This window comes from Larus michahellis, chromosome 1 (assembly GCF_964199755.1).
Source record: "Larus michahellis chromosome 1, bLarMic1.1, whole genome shotgun sequence".
NCBI lineage: Eukaryota > Metazoa > Chordata > Aves > Charadriiformes > Laridae > Larus > Larus michahellis.
Window position 1 is genome coordinate 223,535,394 of NC_133896.1, and position 22,680 is coordinate 223,558,073.

Here is a 22,680-nt window from a genome sequence, read left to right on the forward strand (position 1 = left end):
ATCAACCAGGCTTCATGAAACATCAGCAAGTGCTTTGTGGACCATGGTCTAAAAATCTCTGGTCTAAGGTATCTGTATGAATCGAGGCACCAAATGTTCAGATAGAAGTACAAGGAAGCACATCTCCAAAGTCATGCAATTATTCTTCAGAGCCAATTAAAAAATACAGTTCTTCTTCAGTATTGCTAACACTTCTTCCCAACCGGCCTGCCAGAGCAATTCTTTTATTTCAAAAGCACAGGTTCCAGAGGTGGTCACACCTCCATTCTTCAGGGTTGGCCTCAAGCACAAAAGAAACAAGTGATTTTCTGAGGTCTTTGTGGTCAAGAATGACAATAGTTTCAACTCCTTTAATTCCCTTTCTGGCAGCAGCACTAAATTGGAAGGCAATTTCAAGCCATTCAGTTGGTACTTGCATGTTCTTTAGTTAGATTGGAAAGTGTTCCTGATTGTAACCATTGTTTTTATGGCTGAAAACCCCTGCCTTTATATCTTAATGTCCTAAACAGAGACTGGCATACAAACAGCGTAATGAAATCATAATGTCTGCCATGCATAATTTTCTTTTTTCTTGTGTCAAACCCACTGACAAAGTACTTTCCAGTCTTGCAAATCTCCCACTGACCTGTTTTGCCTGCAGTTATTAGATAATTGTTATCTTCTTCCTCAAAAAACCTTTGCTACCTTTGATGAAATCCAAACATATCATATGAGGTGACACTGGGGCACTCCAGCCTGTAAAATTAAAATGGATTTTGCCTTCTTTAAATGCCACTAAGGCTGACTTATCTTTCATTAAAGATAGACTGACAACTGGGAGGTAAAATCTCAGCAGTGCCCATCCTTGGTTCCTTGTGCAATTAAAATTTCTGCTGTGGCTAATGGATATATAAAAAATGCAAAAGAGTCCTCCCGAAGTGAGAATAAGCAAAAGTGTTTAAAATTTGGGTTTTGTAACATTAGTTTTTTAGCCTCTTAAAACATGTATTCAGGTTTAGATTGAGGGGTTTGTGTGTGTGCACGTATGCATGTGCGCGCGCGCACGCACACACACACACACATATATATATATACACACACCATCTTGAAATGATATGTGAGAGTTGTCAAGAAGCTCTGAGCAATAGCTATGGCCAGGATTGTGTGGAATTACAATCTGGGAGCAGAAGAGGTATATTTATGCTGTGTCATGGTTTGTCAGTTTCTATTTCTCACTCCTTTTTACTGATTTTGTTTTTAAGAGAAGTTTTTTATGTTTTTCTGTATAATCCTTGTTTCCACTGTTGATTATTTCATAGTGGGGTGAAGCCCACAGATTTTAGCAGGAATACGTTAATATTAACTGTCCACCAACATAAGAAAAGACTACGGAAATGGGAACCTAAAAGGCTGGGTAAAGATCAAGATGGAGAACGTCCTAATAAGGACATTGGTCAACAAGTTAAAGTATAAGATAACAGATATTAATAGAATCCCTTTGAAATTCAACTGAAATTCACTATCTCAGTATGCTCTGTGTATATCAAAACAATATTGCACTGATGGGAAACATATATTATCATAAGTCTTCCATGAACAACATTTAAGTGGTCCAGACTCCCTAAATGAGCATGTTTGTGTCCCAGACTGCTTGGACATGCCCTTCCCTTACACGTGGGTTGTAACCTGTGAAAGAAGATGCTTTCTCCTGAAGTCATGGGCAGGTGGGGAACGATGAGACATGCTAATACTCTAACCCAGGAGGGCAAAACCAAGCTCTGGTCTGGAAACAAACGGAGTCTCTGCTAATCAGTCATGTGAGGAAGCAAGAGCTACATATGAGCAACAAGGACCTACAGTCATGACTTGATGTGCCTACCTGCCTTTTGGAGTAGAGCTGGTTTGTGACCTGCCGCTTCGTGCTATAGGCACAGCTAGTAAGTGACCGTAGCTGGCAAAACAAGCATGCCCACAGACTGCGGTTGGATAACGCTGCCTTGTGCAGGACGTACAGAGCCACCAGAGTACCTCTGTGAGGTGTTAGCCTGGATTCAGCCATCTATTACTTTTCATTTTAATGTTGTTGAGCAGCAAGTTGGGGTGCAGCAATAATGGTGAAACGAGCTTCCCAAAGGAATAGAAAACGCTCTTTGCTAAAGTATGTGAATGTGATTTCTTTTTTACTTTGTTTTTTGGGTTTTTTTGATCAAATATTTATTATTTTGAACATGAGGGAGAAAAAGGAGGTATGAACTTTGATTGCAAAATGCTTGTTATCTTTGAATAAGTAAGATCTAAAGGTTTTGAAAATGAAACATAGCAGCCTTATTTCAAGGCTCCCTTCCATGAGGCTGTCTTCTATATAAGGCTACATCAACTCAACTTTGAATTGAAGCACATTGTTCACCACTTCATACTATCCTTAAATAAAATAAAACTAACCCATAAAAGTTTGGCACCTGAGGACAGCTATGTCATGAAGGAGAGAGCCAATACAGCGTGCGTTTAGGGCCTGACTTACAAGTTCTATGTAACTACACCTATCAAAAATTATTTAGCTTCTATTCAAACTTTAAAACTCTTCCCTGCCTGTATTAAAAAAGTGCTGTGACAGTATGAAGTGCATTAAACTGTACTACCTTGATATAGGAAAAAAATATGAGGAATCCCCTTGCTTCTTCTGTGAGTTGCTAAGAAACAAAGAAAGACTCTGTTGGTTCATATCTCATTAGGTCTTCTCTGTTTTAACCTTTACTCTGTATTGCTTTGAAAGTATTTTTTCTTTTTTTTTTTGTGTTTGTTTGTTTGTTTTTTTGTTCGTTTTGTCACAGTTCATAGCTGCAAGGCATCAGCAGCTAAATAAAGTTAAAATTGTTGCTTATTAAAGAGTAGCTAAATCACCTCTAAGCAGATTTTGACACAGGGTTTTTTCCCTATATATGAATTATGATTACAACAACCTTTCCACTGACAGTTAGCATTCATCATAATCCAGATAGGTCTCCTAAAATGCTGTCATTCAAAGTATGGAGAAAATCCTTAGGGTGTTTACCTGTTCCTTACAAGCACAGATTATGGGAGCCCGAATAAATATTTTAACTGGCAATGTTAGCATAAGAACATCCATAAAAATGTAGTCATTTCAGTAGGGAGTACAGCTATAGTATAGCTTGGTAGTGCTGCTAGAAAGAGAATATTCACCTCAACAACTTGCCCTGATAAGGGAATTACAAAACAGTACTCCAGAAAATATTTTTTGCTACTTCATTATTAGTTGGCAACATGGTGAAATAGTCAGGAAATCTTCCTTGGGTTTTGTTGCTGTGAAGGTGAATCCAATGCTAACAAATCGAATTTTTGATACTGGTAGAAGAGAATTTCATAAACAAATGTGTAGGTTGAGAAGTCACTTGTAAAGCCCTCCATATTGCAGTCACTCACTGCAAAGCCTCAGCTTAGTGTTATCCACGTGTAACGCATCACGGACACAATACGCTTCAGCAAAAAGTTTGGTAGTTATCGAACATACATTACTGCTTTTTGAGATCTTCATAGAAAAAAAAAGAAAGCTTGACAGGTTGGTCCCAGATTTGAGTCTGTTAGAAAATGTACATTCAATGTTTGGTCTTCTATTCTTGATAAAAGATCAAGGTTCACTTCTGGGTAAGGAATCAGAGTAAACAAACAAGCCATTGTACAGTTGTTTACAATCTAGTTTCCCCCCCTCCCCGTATATTGTACACACGGTTCGTTGTAATACTAAAGCAAAGCACTTGGTATGTAACTGATTTAACAGACTCCTTATAAGCCCTCAAAAATAGATTCAGTGTTTCTGAAAAGCCCATGTTTTTTTAAGGCCACGATAATCTGCCAAGAGTCATTTTGTCTTTAAAACAGCATAATTAATCTGATGTTTCCACTTCTCAAGTAATTCCTCTTCTTCCTCTACATTTCTCACAAGATGACCCAACGCCTCTCACTCTGTCTGCATAAACACTGGAGATCTTGAAGGCTTGGCTGTCCCCTCACTACTTGCTTGTAGTCGTTGAGATCCAACATTGTCTTGAACTACATTCACAGCGAAGAAGAACTTTGAGTATAATCTCTGATGAGGAGCGTGTCATACTTTGGGGAGGATGGGATACAGAGAGCTGATTCGGAAACCGGTGAGCTGGGAGATGCACTTCCAGAATCGATAGAGTCTCTAAAAGGAGAAGGAGGAGTTAAAGCTACCAACTCCTCAAGGTCTTGCTTGGCTGATGGGGTCTCTGAAGTGCCTTCTTTGACGCTGCCATTTGAAGGTTTCCTATCTGACTGCGAAGCGCCATTGACTTCAATGGCAGGAAGCGGTTGGATCTCTGCAAACGTGGTCATTGTCGTAGGGAGCTGGATTTCCCGTGGAATCAGGTATGAAGAACAGAGAGGAGTGGCCACCATTGTCCCTGGAGTGGCTGTTGAAAGCATCATAGAGTTCAGCTCGCTGATGTTGGCTGTGAAGCGAGTAACCACGCTACTGATCTGCTCCATCAGGGACCCTTGAGAGGAGCTACTTCTCTGAGGAGGCTCTGACTGGAAGGTAGGGGCCTCATCTTCTGTTCGGCTAACGGAGGCAGTTCTGTGGCTCAAGGTGCTGATAGGCGAGGGAGTCTGTGGTCGGTACTGAGCTGGGTATTGCTCTTCTGCTTCCGAAACATCGTAAAGCGTTTTGGCACTGGCCTCTGGAAATGTAGCGCTGCTACTATGTCGGCTACTATCTGTGCTTTTAGAAAAAGGCTTGATCACTGCAGTTTGATTGGGGTTCTCTTTTTTGTTGATGTGGATTGACAACCGCTGCCAAAGGTGTGCTCCTCTGCTGCTTTTCTCATTCTGGGCCCAGGAAACTGATTTCCCGTTGGAGCTGTAAACAGAAATGAGATAAGATGGTAACTTGCATCAAAGTTTAAAATGTAATCACTGTACCTATACCGTGGGTATGTGGTGTCCTGGAGCTTATATTCATCATAAAGATGCCTGTTACTTTATCTATATCATCTATATCTGCATCTATTTCTATTGCAATACATCTATATCTATCATGTTCTAGGAAAACAAGCAGAGTGGGCCAACTCATTTCACAGGCCATTTTTTCATCCAGCTGTGACCTGCTCTGTGCTAGTTCATGGCCACTGCTGACCCCCCTGTTGCTGCCCTCAGGACATAGGCAGTGTCCACCTTGAGGGAGGGAGCAGCTTGATGGCTTCCCTTCTGTTGGATTGCTGTCAGGAAGGGCGGCTGTGGGACTGAGGGGTGCGTGGAGGAGTGAGGAAGAGGTACGTGATTGAAGGGAATAGCTGAGAGACCTGGACTGGCCAGGTTGCAGGCAGCAGGTACGTGGGCTGGCCTGGGAGCATTGATGTAGGGTGATGGCCATGGATTCCTGGTCTGGGGCAGGGAGTGTAGACTGGGAGATGGAGAAGCATAGCCCATTATGCCTGGGGAAAAAATCTGTTTATATTCCAGAACTTGGAAGTACTGGAGCAACGCTCAGAAGGGGGCTGTTCTGTTTGTGGGTGGAGAGACACTTCTAATGGGTGACCTCTTCTTCATCAGGCTACTTGGTAAATTAGCCACCACTAGTTTAAAGAACCTAATTTTTTTAATTGCAGGTCAGCTCAGAGAATAAGACTATACTGCTCATAGGAAAGAAATAATGGACATCATATACAAGAAGCTCCTCATGGTGACCTGAGTTTGGAGACAGCAATAAACATGTTTGCTCCTCTCTCCTGCAAAATGAGTCCTCTTAGGGTAAGTTCTCTTCAGATCCCATCATGCCCTGCTCTTTACCAAAGTCGCTTTTTTTGCTTTTTTTTTTCTCCTCTGGTTACCTAAGGAGAGCCAGCTGTGGCACTTACATAGTATAAAACCACTCCTTTCCTTTTACATCTTCCTTAGGCTGACGAGCTGGTGTTTATACGCACATTAACCTCTAGTTCTTGGGATCAAGAAAGACCATTAGAAATATTTCTTAACTCAAACAGACAATGACTCTGAAATGATATCAATAGGAAAAACATAGTCTCCACATACAAATAAGCGTGATTTATACATAAAATGCAACAGAACTTTACACGATTCCCTCTGGTTTCCAAAACATTTGCTGCAGCCATTTAGGATTTTTGGAAAGACAACCACATTGGAGACCCTGGCACAGTATCACAAATTTGTTGTTTGTTTGTTTGCTTTTTAAGCCTGAAATAGATATACTCACACATGTTAGCCTGCAGTATAACAGTTTGCAAGACACACAGTTTACTAAACACAGATGACTTTATACCAGCCTTCGTGTGGAGGCTTGCCATGCACTATCAGTTTAATAGCTCTTCTAGTCATCTAAAGAAAAAATGGTTGCATGCAGGGTGTAAACAAAACCTTGTAGGTTCACATCCACGATTACATTACGTGGACTTATGATGGATCATGTAACACAACATATGCCAACAGCTTTCCCCTTCAAAAGCAGCATGACAGAATCCAGTAGACAAACACAACGCAAACCAGTGGGTATTTCAAGAGAGGCTAGACTGGGAGATGACCTGTGTGTCTATATAAGGGCTCACCCTGTTGCTGCAGCGATCACCAGGATGTTATCTGGACCTTGGAAGTTAACTGTTATGCACCTACCCGCAAAATGCCAGGCAGAACAACTGGTGGCTTGTAACTTGCTGTTCAGTAAATCCCTTCCTTTTGGCGTACCTCAATCAGAGGAAGCAGGAAAAGCCAAAGCTAACCTGTAGCACTGATCACTTTGACTCTTTGCATCTCTGTGCATGTGACTCTGAGCTGAACAGGAGCTGGCACGAACATCTGTAACGTCCTCAGAGGAAAACAGAAACAGAGACTGTGTGCTCCTCTCACTGGAACACGTGCTTGGTGGGTGTGGAGAGCTGTCTGAGAGCCCTGTCTCCTTGGTCATGCTGAGTCCTGAGCTCAGTGGGAGCTCGGTGACAGCAGCAGGAGCAGGATCTGGATCCTTTATCAGATGACATCTTGCTTCTAGTTCTGGTATGATGACCACGAGACCTCCTCCCAGCTCCTACTGAGTTTGAGCTGGACCAGGAGGCTGGATCACCCAGCACTTGTAACTTTGATCTGGCAGCAAGAGAGGGCCGAGTTCCAGTCCTGGACATCCCCCCTGGTGGGATCCCTTAACTCCTGCTGAGTTCAGAGCTCAGAGGGATCTGTGACAGACCTGCCTGCCACAGAAGTGAAATAAATGCCCTTAACATGAAGGATTAGCCAATGCAAATAGAAATGCTTGCCTGAAGTAAGAGGTATATTCTAGTGCCTCTCCTCACTTCGAGCACTGGCTTAGTATAGATGTTCAAACCCTACAGCTCTAAGTGTGCACATGAGCACTAAGTGCCTGTAGACATTTTCAGTTGACTGAAGGCCAGATTGTAAGAGGTTGTGAAAGTTACTCCCTCCCTGGTCACTGTTCAGGAGACAATTATCAAGGAGGCTGAGGAGCCTGGGGAAAGGAAAAGGATGAAATCTGGGGATGTGTCCAGCCCTGGGCAAGGGCAGCTGACAGTAAAAGCTTCAGCGTAGCAGCTGTCATCAGCCCCCCTGAATCCCGGTTTGGTTTTGTGTCAGTCTTGACTGATGCACTCCTTTACTGCCTTTGCGCTGTGCCCAACACTAATCAAGCTGCACATCTGTACATCAAGCTGTCTCTCTGTACAAGAGGGACATTGAGGTGCTGGAGTGTGTCCAGAGGAGAGCGACCAGGCTGGTGAGGGGTCTGGAGACCAGGTCATATGAGGAGAGGCTGAGGGAGCTGGGCATGTTTAGCTTGGAGAAGAGGAGGCTGAGGGGAGACCTCATTGCCCTCTACAACTCCCTGAAAGGAGGGTGTAGAGAGGTGGGTGTTGGCCTCTTCTCCCAGGTGAATAATGACAGGACCAGAGGAAATGGTCTGAAGCTGCGGCAGGGGAGGTTTAGATTAGAGATTAGGAAGAATTACTTATACTGCAAGAGTGGTCAGGCACTGGGACAGCCTGCCCAGGGAGGGGGTTGAGTCACCATCCCCAGAGGTGTTTAAGAAACGTCTAGATGTGGCACTTCAGGGCATGCTCTAGTGACAGAGATTGTAGGTTGTTTGGTTGGATTCAATGATCTCAAAGGTCCTTTCCAACCATGAAGATTCTGTGGTTCCATGATTCTATGATATGGCTCTCATGGAGTTCCTAGGCCTCTAAAGGAGAGGTAGCTTGATGTAAATTTTGTGCAAAAGCCTGAGAGACTTGATGATTATTCATTGCAAATTCCTTGATATAAAAAAAACTGAGTAGGAAGCAAATGGCAATTTCTCAGTAAGGAATGAACCCTATAGTTAAAATCCTAGTAGTTTGCCCAGCAATAATTGGAATTGTTATCTTGGAAATGTATCATCCACTTTGTCATGCTGCACCTACTTACTACAAAGTCAACACTGGACTGAGGCGTGCGATCATTTGTCACCTCTGTGAAAGGAGCATCACTTGTTTTCACATATTGGTATGAAGCTAGGTTACCCGTAGATTCCAGTGATAGTACTTTACAATTCTGCTCTAACTGTATATTGCTACTCTGTCAGGTTAACTGGAACCCACTGCGATGCACACGGTTTAAAAATAGAGGAATAAAGATAGATCAGAGACACAGACTACGATGTCTAGTAATGGAATGGTTTACACTTATTATGCCCAGATCTGCCATGACCCTTTGATGATGGGAAACTTTAGGTCAGTGAAATTTTAGAGTTTTCTTGCAAACACATGAGAACAGCAGAATTACACTTTGGAGATCCTAAAGGAATTCCGCTGCTAAGTTTGGCTGAATACAGATTTTTCTACCCCATTCTGCTTTTCTGCTGGCACATTGCACTGAGTAGAGAAGAGCAGAGCAGAGCAGGCTACAGGTCGTATCTGGAGAGGTGCAAACTCCAATTATAATTCGCAAACCAAAATGTTAGGAAAATATTGTTGGGGTTTTTTTTTGTGTTTTGTTTGTTTGTTTTTTTGTTTTGTAAAATGAAACCTTTTGCATAGCATATTTTTCCTTTTCTTTCACTATAGGTTAATTATGTTCAGTTTTATATATGCGAAGGATTTCCTCAGAACCAGTCATACTAATTGTTTTCTCCAGCCTCTTTACTAAAAGCTGCTTTGATTTTGATAGCTAGGCTTTTTCCCTGCTAGACCTGCCATGATATAATACGTATAAGAAATGAAAGTGGTATAAACAAGAGGGCTTTTGAAGTCTCTGATATTTCAAATATTTCCTTTACAGTTGTCCATCTGCTGACAGAATAGCAATTAGTATTGTCTCTCATTTTCTTCCCTTACTTAATCTTTTTAGAGGCACTTTTTTGTCTTTAGGGCTTTGTTCTGTCTTCGTAAGGGGTGTTAACTGCTTTTTATATACTTAGGTGTTAGTAAAGATGTTCCTCTCCCCTTACACAAATTCTTTTTTTCTGTCTGGGGAGGATCACTTTGTCCTTTGTTTTGGTTGAGGTGGCACAAGTTTTGTTTTAGCATTTCTTGCACTGTGGTACGATTGCCTATGAGGTGGCGCATAGCTCTGCCACCAGGGTTTCTTTAGCCAGATGCTATTAAAACAAATGTGCTTTGCGAGGTCCTTCAAAACGTAGAAGAAATGAAAAACAGGAAGAGGAATTGATAGTCACTGCAGCTGAAAAGTCTCATCCTCTAGCAAGGGTGACATTCTCATTAATTACCTGAAGATGCTAAAATTAATTCTGGTGATAAGGGCCTGGGGACTAGTATTGGAACAGTTACTGGAAGTGCATATAATTTGAAAATAGGTCGCTTATTCTCTTGTTAATATCTTTAAATGAAATAGGAAAATTGGTTTAAAATGATGGAATTTATTATTTTCTAAGCAAGCTTAGAATGCATAACTACATGGTATTATTCACCAGTAGAAAGTGGAATACAGTAGGAATCAAGAGAGATTAATACAAAAATTTAGGGGAATTTTTGTTCTCTATCATGTACCAATATCAGGATCTGATTCCAGATTTCAAATGATACAACTGAAAGCAGATACTGGACAACAACTTGATGGAGACCTGCATGGCCTGTTTGCAACCTGTCCTCACATGAATATAATAGGGAATAATTTCGAATTCTTTAATTGATAAGTCCATGCATGAAAGTTCATATTTCAGGTCACTGGTCTAAATTTTATTGAGCTAAAATTGTCAGGAAAGTTATGCTTAGATGTTTCAATGGCTGAAGTAGTGTTGCATTCAAACTTGAAGCAATATCTTGGTTTTTAAGAAGCTGACATAGTTAAGTTATTGCTCCAACACTGTGCAGAGCAACTCCAACACAACTCCTGTCTTTAACGGAGAAGTCCTGCTGTCTTATCCAGAGAAGCAGGTGGCAATGGTAAGTAGGATAAATGTCTGTACTTAATTTAGTCCATAACATTTTCTGCCAAGAGGAACTCTTGTTGTTCAAAATAAGTAGTAAGCAGCCGTTGTCCTTTTAGAGTCCTCTGCTGAAACCTTATTAAAGACTCAATGATATAATTATCCAGCCTGAAAAGGATTTGTGTGCTATCTGTAGATTTAATTAAAACCTGACTCTTCATAAGGGGTGATTGGTGTGTGTGCCTGCGATGCATGCAAGCACGGGCGCCTGTGTATTTTGTTTCTCCAGTCTTGTCACTTGAGCCAACCTCAGATCAATATGAATTTTGCTTGTAGTGACCCAAGTTCTTCATCCTTGGGAGAATGCAAGTGCCTTGCAACCCGCTAAAAACACTGAAATGAAATAAGTGGTTGAAGTGGCGAACTCCCATATACCAGTACGAAGAAGTCGTAGTTTCTCCTGGGACTGTCGGATGACATCCTGGATGACTGGCTAAAATTGGACGTAGAACCTCAAGGTGTCTAAACTAGGTGAGCTCTACCACTGTAAAGGTTTATGTTGTTGCTATTCCTCTCTTTTTAAATAGCTTTTAAGGAAAGCTCTACGTGCCTGTATAATTGTTTCCCTGGGTGAAAGCCAATTCTGCCACACACAAACAGCCTGGTAGTGATATATCACTCAAGTCATTTAGCTTAAATTATTCCCATGTTGCTTGTTCTATGGAGATAAATAACAACAAAACACAAAAGAGGAATGAAACAGGGCAAAAATTCATTTTGTCTTGTCCTGAGTTCTAGAAGTAAACAACATATTTTGCAATTATTTTGCAATTATTTTGCAAACAGAGAGTTGTTTTGGGTTAACAACAGCAAGGGCATTTATTTATATCACTCCACGAACTGTAATCTGTTGATAACTCCTTTCCATATGAAAGGCACAGCTGATGTTGTATGAATGACTTTAATGTAAATGATGAAAGAAACTACGAAGTGGGAGCGAGCTGATGGACAGAAACTTTACCAGTGACCTCCCAGAGCAACCCCCGGTGACACTGACGCGGGCAGCTGCTTCAGCAGCATGCCTGGTTAGAATGGGAAATGAAGTGCCTGGTAGCTGAATGAAACATTTCTGGACGCCTATCATCATGACCCAAAATGCAAAAATTATTTTGATACCAGATGTAGCTTCTTTCCTCTATTACCGTGACCTCATTGCAATTGTTAATTAAGGCAGCTAGCGCTGGGTTTTGCTTCTCGGCTGAAAAATGTCACTTCAAGCCTCCCTGAGCGCATCTCTGCTACACTGGAGCATCCCGTTCGCAGGATGGAGAGAGGACGATGCCATCTCTTGAACTGTGAGTTCTGTTTCCTGATGCACAAAGCTTCAAGATGCTTTCAGCATTGCTTAATCAACATGGTTTTTTTTTTTTTTTCATTGATAATTTGCTAAAGGTATGAAAAGGAAACTGGGAAAAATAGGAACCATCAGCTTACCTGACCCTGAAATCAGGAGCACAAGCAGTGCACAGAAAAGAAAAAAAAGAAAAAAAAAAAAGATTTAACTCTCCCCGTTGTATCCCGGAGATGTATTTGAATTCTGTCCTCTGCAAAGAACATACAATTGGAGATATTTCAGGTGTTTGGTGTGCCTGATAAATGATTACAGAGGTATTTATGCACATGGGACTTATCAGCAGAAAAGTTACTCTTGTGAATTATTAAGCAGTTTCTTAAAAAAAAGAAAAAAAAAAAAGATGTTGTGATGCCTGCTTTGTGAAAGCCTCATAAAACATCCCATTCCATAATTGATTTTATCAGATGTATGTGAATGATGCTCACAGGTGACGCAGGACGTAGAAACTTCTGTTAATCAGGAATAACCTTACAAAGCATCACATAGTGTACCCATTACTGCTATTTTTGTGTCACTTTTCATCTTGAAAAATCCCAAGCCATTTGTAAGACTAATACATAGAGATAGTTAGGCCCTGATGTGAAAAATATCCACAGTCGGGTTGGAACACAAAAATAATATTGCTCGAGGGATTTGAGAACATGAGCTGAACGATACCACCCAATATGAAATTGCACAGAATTTTTAATGCTGAAAGGATGTAAGTGGGATTTGGTCAGTAGCATGGGACCTCTTCGTCCCGTGAGACGATGAGATTTTTTCATGATTCCCAAAGGGTCAGGCCCCTGCATCTGTCTTTTTCCATCTGCGCTTCGTCCCAGTGACTCCTAGCACTGGTCTGATACTCACTGAGACAGTGGAACGGCACCTACTCCCCTTTCTGCAACACCTACGTTCTCTCCGGGAGGTTCCCAGGCCATTCAGTGGCAACTCTACTCAGCTCATGGAATTTGACAAGGACCACTGGCCAGGACACTGTGGCTGGAGACAACAAAACACAGCCATCGAATGCAATTGCACTCCCTGTTACGCAGCAGGTGTTCTTAACTGTTTGAGTAGGTCTTGCAGCTGACAGTCTTGCTGTGGAACTATTAGACTGACACAGTTTCCAGTCTTTTTGACTGTTAGGGCATCCTCTTTAACAGGAACCTTTTTCTCCTCTCTACTTGACTCAGATCGATTACAGTCTGGAATGCAAACAGATTCTTCACTGTGAAGATACAAAATATAAAAAAGAAGTTTTTCAAGTGTTTATATATGGCCAGGCAAAACAGACCTGAATACTGTACAACAAAATACAGTGGTTTGACATTTACACGTACTTTTCTTCTCTTCAAAATTCTCTTATATAGCGACTCCAGATAGCTTTTAAGTGAAGAATAAACATCACTGAAGGCAATGCAATGTAGGAAAAAAAAAATATCCAGACAACACACAGACAAGAAACGGGATCCCAGCTGACAGATAATAACAGGGGTGTACACATTTCGTACAACACTCAGCGGTGAATGCTCCTGATGTTACTTAAGCAGCAGGAGTCCCCAGGTGTGTGCGTTATAGTTGATAGCCTTATGTACATGAGTGAATATTGTCGTGCCCAAGGGGAACGTAACACCGTGCCAGTGTTTCACTGAACACCCTCCTGCAATGATAAAATTCACCTGCGATGTAACACTTGGGAAAAGTAAAGGTATAATCTGGCCATACTGTGCTCGAAGCTTACATTGATAAATACCTTACAGGGGTCGATATGGAATGAGTAGATCTTTTAACAAACGGTAAACAAAGTGTTTCTAACTTGCAGTAGAATGTAACACAGTGATACAGTGCTTATTAAGAGTATTGTTTCATGAAAGATTTATAACCATCTGTGACACATGCGGTTTATTCATTTATTAGTGGAGATGTCTGGAGAAATGGATTTTCTGTCCTACGGGAGAGTTCAACATTTGGAAGTCTGACTGGACTCAAAATGAGACGAATAGCCGAAATCTCCGAGTATTTCACAGAATTAAATTGTTTGAAATATTTCAATACAAAAACATCGAAATGGCCATATTGGAACAGTCCATACCAGTACCACTGAAAAAATATAGTATTTGATATTCATTAAAATTGTAACATTGGTGTATAATGTCATGGAATATATAATGGCCAAAACAAAATTGAAGAGAAATACATAAATTAAATTAAAAGGAGAAAGTAATGAAAAAGGTGTATTTAAAATTAGTTTGAAGCCTTTCTTTAAAACCCCTGTAAAACTCAGCACTTTCCCACGTGATATTTTGATTGAGAAGAACCAACATTTTCGTATTGAAAACATTTTCCTCAATCAGTTTTTCTCTGGTCTTTTTAAAATCTCTTTTGATTAGACCTAATGTAACCCCTAATATGTAGCAGGACCACTATTCCAGAGGAGTTCTGGACCTGGTCGCTCCAAGTTTGAATGCTTTCTCTCTTCATCTGCTCTACTGGCTTAATGAGTCAGGTGTAAGATTTCTCCTCCCCAGAGCACCATAATGCGACAACATCACACAGGACACGTGGTTCGGATCACTCAAATGAACAGGGTGCAGGGTTTTTTTGGTGGTCAGATGGAACACAGAAATCAGCAGTGGCCATGTGTTTTCTTTTTTGTTTTTCTTTTCTAGACATACTGTATGGGATGCACAGGAATTACAGACAGAGGATCTGGCCTGGCATTGTCCCAGGGCTGCTCCTCCTGTTCACAGACATATCACACTGCCCTGAGGCCACTTGCTGTTTGCTTACCTGGTCATTGTGGCTCTCCCACCATTCCCCATACTCCCTTTTGGGGTGAAACACTCTATTTCCGACTTGTGCGGGGCCAGTCTCCTGCCTTTGTACCTAATAAATCACGACAACAACAGGAGCAAACAGAAAGAAGTGATTGTGTGCTCAGCTTTTTGTGGCAGCTGCTGTGCAAGGGGCCATGCACGTGAACGCTACTGTGGCAGTGGCGGGGTATAGCGCAAAGCAGCCGTGGGAGCGGTGGAATAGCTGCATAAAACCCCAGACCTGCACTAAAGCAAACAGGGCTATGCAGGAGACGTGCTCACCGTTTTCTTTTTTTTTTTTTTTTTATATATATATAGGAGGAGCTAAAAAATCCTACAGAACGGATAGCATGCTAAATTTTGTCTTTAATACTTTTTGGCTAAACAGTTCAAGGGAAACAACACTTAAACTAAGGATCAGTGAGAAAGCTGGTGGCCACATTCTCAGTCCTAACTGAATCTTTTTCTCTGATCCTCCATCTCTGTAACGTTTGACTTGTTTCTCTGCTTGTCAAAGCAAACATCAGTGTATTTGATTGCTTGGATAGAATTTGGGTGGGCTCACGGTTCATGTCTTGGGCCTTTCTCTCTCCATTAGCAATAAGAGGAGGCTAGATGACTTGCTGAGATGTAGGCATAAAGTCTAGTGAGATCAATCCCAATCCTAAACCCAGTGCTTTACTATGAATGTTTTAAATACCATACCTTGCACTTGGATGAAAAATCCATTTGGATAAACAGTTTAATACTTGAGGATCTAATTAATCCCTGCATAGGATACTAGGGTAAGACCCGGTCATCGTTTACACTCTGAGCACTTAAATGGGATGTGAGCATTGAAGAGGTCTTACGCTGGCTCTCTTCCCAGTGGTGAATTTCACCCTAATTGTACAAATCCTTGTGCTAGGTGTTGAAACACCTATTTAAATGCTTTAATAAAATTCAGGCAAAATGCCTGCAGATGTCTTCTCAAAGAGTTTGTGATATCTCTTTTTCACGTGCTATGAGCCACACTGTGGGTATTTAACACACTTCCATGGGGAGTTTTGTAGGTTTTAACACTGCCAACATTACAGAATAAATGACTTGTTTATTGCTTGTCCATTAACCTGATCTAGATAGCAAAAGGTACCTTGAAGAGAACAACCCTGTAAAAGAGAAATAACTTGAGTACACACAAAGTCAGGCTAAACTTTGGATGCAGTTGTAGTAGATCCTCAGAGGCAGCGTATATTGCGTAAATAACTGAGGAAGAAGCTTAGTGAACCTGACAGTGAACCGGAGACAGTAAAATGAGGTGTGCGCAGTGCAGAGAAGTCCTTTAATTTACAAATTATAACCTTACTGAAAGGAGGAATAACAGGAGCTTTGCAGACTGGCTACCAAGGTTTTAAGGCAATCCAGAATGTGGTATATGCAGTGCTCCCAGACAGGCACGAAGCTTGCGCAGGACATGTACATATTAAATGAAAGTCGGTTCCTAGAGCAGAGGAAAAAGTGGAGGGGCTTAGAAAGTAGATAAATTCACTGAAAAATACAAAGGAAGTCAAACTGGGTCATACAAGTTCAATTGGGGTAGCCGGAGAGAAAGAGCAAAGAGAAAAGAATGTGTAGAAGCTTCAGAGGAAAGAAAAGGAAATAAAGTTGGGGTGAAGGTGTTAGACATCAAAGAAAGTAGAGCTTAGGAAGAGCAGGAAGGAAACACAATTACATTTAGACCTGACAACCAAAAGAGATACTCTGTGCCCAGCAAGACGGAAGGAGAAAAAGTCAAGACTAAGAGAAGGAATTTGGAGGTTCTAAATGCTCACGATAAGCTGAATACTAAAAAGTAGCCAACAGAAGGAAACAAGAGGTGAGTGTCCTTTGTAACTCCATCATGAAGAACCCCTGAGTAGGATGCATGTTACCCAGATAAAGAAACCCCCCTCCCAGATTGCCCATTCCCCAGTCATTAGCATAAATTCCACTGCTATGAAGTCAATGGAGAGACTACTATGAATCTCTCAAGTTTTTCCATCCACTCAAGAACAAATTACACCATCATAAATAGTGTGTTGTCACAGAATGCCTCAAATCCTTGAACCACAGTAACTGCTCCACTGCCATTCATTCAGTGCTAAATATCCAAGTAATTATGAAAACAGTGACCAAACTCTAATCAACCTGCCTAGAGTGGAAGGTGCATCTAACCAGTGCGTGGAAGCTGCAAAGTTTTTTGGGTGACCATTCTGGAAAGGCACACCAGAGTTTCTGTGTAAAAAGGGGTTTCACCTTAAAGCAGGAAAAAGACATTATTTTGCCTTAGAATGCCTTGCATTAGAAAAATGCCTCGTTCCTCATTGTTAAAACAAAGGATTTCTTTAAAGGATTTAACCCAAGGAGAGAAAAAACTCTCAAACATTTCTTTGCAGTTGTCATGAAAAATGCTATTGTGAAAATTAATTTGGTATTTCAGCTAGTGTATGGAGGAGGCATAAAACACTACAGCGTGAGAAGTATTTGCAGGAATCAATTTCTTTTCTCATTGTCAATTCCAGGACTATGCATTGGTTAGAAAAGAGAGAGAAGACTTTGCTTCTGTACAGAAAGGCAGCTACTAAATTATGTTGAAGGATTTTACAGATTTTTGGGTCATTTTTAGTGTTTCTTTGGGGTCTTTGGCTGTGGCATCATGGGCTGTGGCATTTTTTTACACAGCAGCAAGTTGTCCTGAGAAAAATTCTTAATGATAGATGCTAATACTTTTTATAAGTGTTGGTCAGTGACAGGAAATTTGGGAAGTAATTCCCAGTAATTCAATCACTGTGGTACTTGTCCATTTGCCAAATACTGTGTCACATCTCTCTGTCTCACACAGCAGTCCTCTGCTCTCTCCAGAGGGGATTGGTAGAGAGAAAGAAACAGTCCTGGGCCGAGAGAAAGATAATTTGTCCTCTGAAAAAAATAAGTCAGCGATTAGAAACTGACTTTTAGACATGGGGGTTTTTTTCCTCCCTCCTTTTTCAGTAAAAAAGTTCAGCTAACTAAAAGATGTCTCAAGATATCTTTGGGTTTTTTTAATGAAATGCAAAGCAAAGTTTATTTGCTGTGTTGCAGATGCAGAGGTGTCATCAATCCATATTTCAAGTGCAATCTCGTACTGGCATGCAGAAATCTTATTAAGTATTGAGCACCGAATGTGTGCTTCACACTGCTAACCCCAGAGGAACGGAGTAGCTCCAATCGACACAGGAGTGATGCCCTGGTGAAACTGTACGTTGCAAGGGTGGGAAAAGTGATGTTTCCACAGAAACACTTAAGGGGAGGGAGGTTGCACAGCCAAATTACAGCCAGATGTCATTGTAGGGCAGTCGCTAATCGTGTACTGGTAACTTAAGTTCAGCATTGCAGAGATAATTCCTAAGATCCTTGTTAATTAACGAGATTCCAATTTTTGGTCGGAGATACTGAAAATGATATTAGGTGTCCAAAATTCTTTCTGAGTCAAGCTTTCCTCCACAAGTTAACAATAATCAATGCATGTGATAGCTATTATTTCAACCCCAAACCTCTCATTTTGGCTATTTTGGAATAAACCTGAAGCAAGACTTTTTTAACGCCCAAAAAGATTAAATTAATTGAGAAGAGGAGAGAGGATTCAGAAAGCTTTACAGCGTATTGATGAAATACTGTCTTTTTGCATTGCATTGTTTTTACTGAGTCTTTTCAACGTGCTTTTGCCTGGAACTTGGACAGATTGCTGTGTGTTACAAAGCCATCCACTTTTCCAGACCCAGTTATAGATTTTAATTGCCAGATCTTACATACAAGTAGCATTTTTCACCTGCAATATAACTTGGTCTCGATATTAAGAAATGATGAAGAACTTGTGTTTCATAGCAGCAGAGTTAAGGCTGGCCTTTAGACGCGGTAAGACAGTAAGTGTATGAAGGTTTCTGCATAAATGGTAAGGAATGAAATATGAAAAACATTTAGCGTTGTTATTGTAGGGTCTGTTTTGAACTACAAAAGTACTGTGCTCTTGAAAATCAGTTCTGTGAGACTGGTCATGCTATCTTGACATTGCGTTACATCGCACTGAATACTTCTAAAGGGGTCTCAGCCTATTGTGTGACATTTCCCCGTTTATATAATGGCTAAAATAAATTATATATTATTAAGCATGGCACTTTTTGTTCCTTTTAAAAAAAAATCAGCGTATAAACATTGTTTGCTTAAAAGCACAATTTCAGCAAGCGAAATTACTTTAAAGCCAAACTCAAAATTTATTTTTTTCAAGTGCAGCATAATCTTTTTCTTTTTTTTTTTTTTTTTTTACAACTTATTCTAATTAAGCAATCATATGTAATTGCAGCGGGTGAATTAAAATGACATTTTTAGTGAATGATATACAAAACATTATACTGGCTCAAGCGAAGATTAAACCGATAGCAAAATATTGCCAGTGTGTCTATTTTTCTTCCAGAAAGGGTATTTCTGAAATGTTGTACAAACCATTGTATAGGATTTTTGTCCACTAGGGTCATCTTTGCACAAAACTTCTTGTTCAACCCATTATATTCATTATGCTGAACTTCTGTCCTCTCTTCTTCTGGTATATGTAACTAGAGATGCCATAGGAAGATCTCATTACTTTATTCATGATTTCCTTCATTATGTTGAAAAGGGAAGCTACACCTCATTTGCTCTGAAGCATTTTAAATGTTAGAAACACCTCTAGGTTTGTGAAATCCATGGATGGGGGCCTGCTTTAAATGCTTTACCTTGGCATTGAGTTTAACTTGACATTTTTCAATTTTCCTGACTTGTACGAAAGAAGTTTCTCTTTTCCAACACTTTTATTCCTTGGATCCGTTATGCTATTCTGTATATTTAATATATTAACTCTATTTTGTTTTCTAATGTTTTGCATCTTTAGTGCTTGTTTGTTAGATTTTTAACCTTTTTTTTTTTTTTCTGCTACCTCATTATTGGATAGTGGACTGTAAAATGACTTAATTTTCTTTTTTTTTGTCAATGGATAATTGTTATAAATCATCAAGTGGCAACCAGATAATTACTGCAATACATAACCCTATCATTGAAACTACAGCAAATTAAAAGAGACTTTTGTGTTTATATATTTTAACTGACAGCTGCCTTGAATTTCAGTCAGTCATTAAAAAATATCTGTAACCAAATGCAGTTCTAAGTCAGATGAAATTCCAGCTCCTCTAGCAGTCCATACCAAATTCCAGTATTCAAGTACAAATACCATTCTTTGTAATTCATGCATGTGTTTCCACAGTGGCAGACTGACTCATGTCTTGTTTGCACCTTGGAAGGAAGGTGGATGTCCTAGTCTTCTCTTTGTCAAATTAATGCCAATGCCAGCTCATATCAAAGTTTGCTCTGGAAAGAACCAGAAGTTCCTTTGGTAGACAAACCTGTGCTCAGGTCAGATGATAGTTTGTGGCAGGAGCTACATCATGCATGCCGATGGACATGAGACCGTCTGCTTGGCTTGTCTGGGTGCTCTTCAGCATGACTGATAAGAAGAATATTGATATAGTATGCGGTGACATTTATTTGTCACCAAAATTTTAAGACAGGCTTGAGGATGAAAACAAAAGGTAAAAGGGGTAGAAGCTGATGTTAAAAAATAAAAAACTCCTCCTCATTTCTTTCTTTGCCTAAAAAGATGTCGAACTGCTGGGTCCCATCTTCACTGTTGCTTCCTTGTCTTTTTTGTAGTACACCAGCAAAAGTGTATTTTGCAATCTAGAGCATATTTGTGTAACAGTAGGCAGGGAACTGGTTACAACATAATTTAATTTGCACAGTTCAGCTATGATATTTAATACAAAATGATGGGGACGCTGTCTTAATAATATAAATAATTCAAAAAAATAGGCTTGAATACATGTGCTCAGTTAATGCAGACAAACAATTTGTATCAATCAATCAATCAATCAGTATTTTAATTAAATTTAAGTTGAGGGGAAAATTCAAAACAATGACTCTAGCACTGTACACAAATTAAAAATCATTGTAATCAGGGCATTCAAGAATCTCAATTCATTACACAGATGGAATGTTTTAGTAGCAATTTATCAGAATCTTTCAGACCTAATACCTTTCATTGAGTTTCATAAAATATTCTTCAGTCATTTCAAAATATTTGAAGCTTAATTAATCGCAGTATCAAGCTTGTCCAAAAAGACACCAAGACTAAATTACTTAGGGAAAAATGAAGAACTCAAACCATTCAGTAATCTCTCAATCTAAATTTTTGTAACATATTAGATTAAAATAGCTCTGAATGATCCACTCGGGAACTGATTCATTAATAAATGCAGACTAATCAGTCAAAAGGATAATGGCTTCCTCTGAGGAGTCAAATATTTTTTTTCCTGCAGGCACCAAAATTCTTTTCTAGCAAGGCTATGAAGCAAACAAATAATAACTTGTTATATCCCTATGGCTAGATTTTGGTTTTTTTTAAATAGGAACAATACCCATTGAGCCAAACCTTCACCTCGTGTAATTTGTTACCTACTCTAATGACATTACGTGATGTGAGAAGCTTACCCCTCACTTTTTTGCCATCGTCTCATAATCCAAAGCCATCTAAGCGCTTTCTTGCAATTTGTAGTCAATGGTTCCCTTAAACAGCATCTGCAGAAATTAACTTGTTTTTTGGTACATGATGATTTCTCAGTAAAGTATTTTGCTGTACAGTCGTCTCTGGTCTTGTTTCATGCAGGACTTTCACTTTTCAGCTTCCCCTGGGATTTATTGCTCTGAGATGAGCAATGGCTAAAAGCTGGTCACTGCTATAGTTCAAGGATGGTGCCAGTCATTTCTGTAATGTAACTTCTTAAGCACTAGTTCTGCTGATTCACATTCTTTGATAATCTCCTGGTTGGTTGTCCACACACACAAAAGTTGATTAATAAACCTAAGTCACTAATAAATTGTTTGCCTACTCCATAAAGATTTATGATTTCAAATAATGTCCCTTTTTTTTTTTTGTCAGTGAAATAAACCCAAATTTTTAAAGGTCTTTTATTGTAAAGCTAATATGATCAGTGATGGGTGGGGCATTTGTGGGGTACAAGAGAGCCAGGCTGGGGTCTCTCTTCTGCCATTGCCTGACATTAAAAATCATTGTTCTTTTCAGCAGGCTAGAAAGGAACTTTCTAGGAACTCCTTGCCTTTTCCACTCAGTGTTTCTTGTATACAAGACAGAATGGGTCCACCAGGCTCCAGTAGGAAAGCAATCCACCCTGGCATAACTGGCAGGCTGCTGACGTAACTCCGTACAAGACGTGATACACCAGTCTCGAGCTCAGTAGCATGAGGTTAGAACCTCTTCTATATTTGGCTTCATGGTTCTATGAGTAAACCAGTGCCGAAACTGCAGAACCAATGATTTTTATGAAGTCTGTGACTATTGTTCTATGGATTGGGAAAGTTGTGTTTTCTCTGGTTTTGCCAGGCGATGGACCGGATGGAGCAGGGTTGGACTTAGTGTACCGTGTGACCAACCACATCACCGAGAGCATCTCAGCCCTTCGGTAGTGAAAACTGTGAGCACGAACCTGTAACCCACGCCCTGATAAAGTCTGGTAAGTAAAAAGTTTTTACACATTAGTTTGGAAGAGAAGTGTACTGTTCTTTTATCACCATTCAAAACCTGTCAAAGAGATTGTTCAAGCTGCATATAAATGAAGACAAAATTGGCACTTGTACTATAAGAAATGTGTCCCAGTAGAATATGCTGTGGCAGAAACTCACGATCAGTATCTTTCTCAATGGGCGTACACGTGAGGAATGTGACCCAGCTTCAGCTTTCCACAAAACTCCCTCAGTTTTTCTTGTAAACCATCTTCTTTACAGGGCTGAAAGCTCCATGTTAAATAACAGCCCTGTTTCATCTCTCAGGCAACTTTTCTTCCTGAGGCATACGGAATTTGAATCTCTCGCATTTACATCTGAAATCCTCATGCTAATAACATACACGCATATTCTAAAAGCATTTGATCACAGCTCGATGGCCATGGCTTCATATCTACCCACTTCTT

At 40.2% G+C, this 22,680-nt stretch overlaps 1 protein-coding gene across 11 annotated transcripts in view; it reads right to left on the reverse strand.

Annotated features, from left to right (window-relative positions):
• Nucleotides 1-2,803: 2,803 nt before the first annotated feature.
• Nucleotides 2,804-22,680, reverse strand: part of GRM5 (glutamate metabotropic receptor 5) — a 290,564-nt gene continuing 270,687 nt past the window's right edge. For 5 of the 11 annotated variants that reach the window (XM_074572515.1, XM_074572517.1, XM_074572514.1 and 2 more), the window contains 2 exons: nt 14,586-14,681; nt 2,804-4,876 (listed from right to left, as the gene is read on the reverse strand). In XM_074572515.1, the coding sequence (XP_074428616.1) occupies nt 4,054-4,876; nt 14,586-14,681 (919 nt within the window). In that variant the 3' untranslated portion in view covers nt 2,804-4,053. Of the gene's footprint in view, nt 4,877-11,009; nt 11,118-12,861; nt 13,024-14,585; nt 14,682-22,680 lie in introns of all 11 variants that reach the window. The other 6 variants (XM_074572508.1, XM_074572510.1, XM_074572507.1 and 3 more) reach the window with 3 other exon arrangements.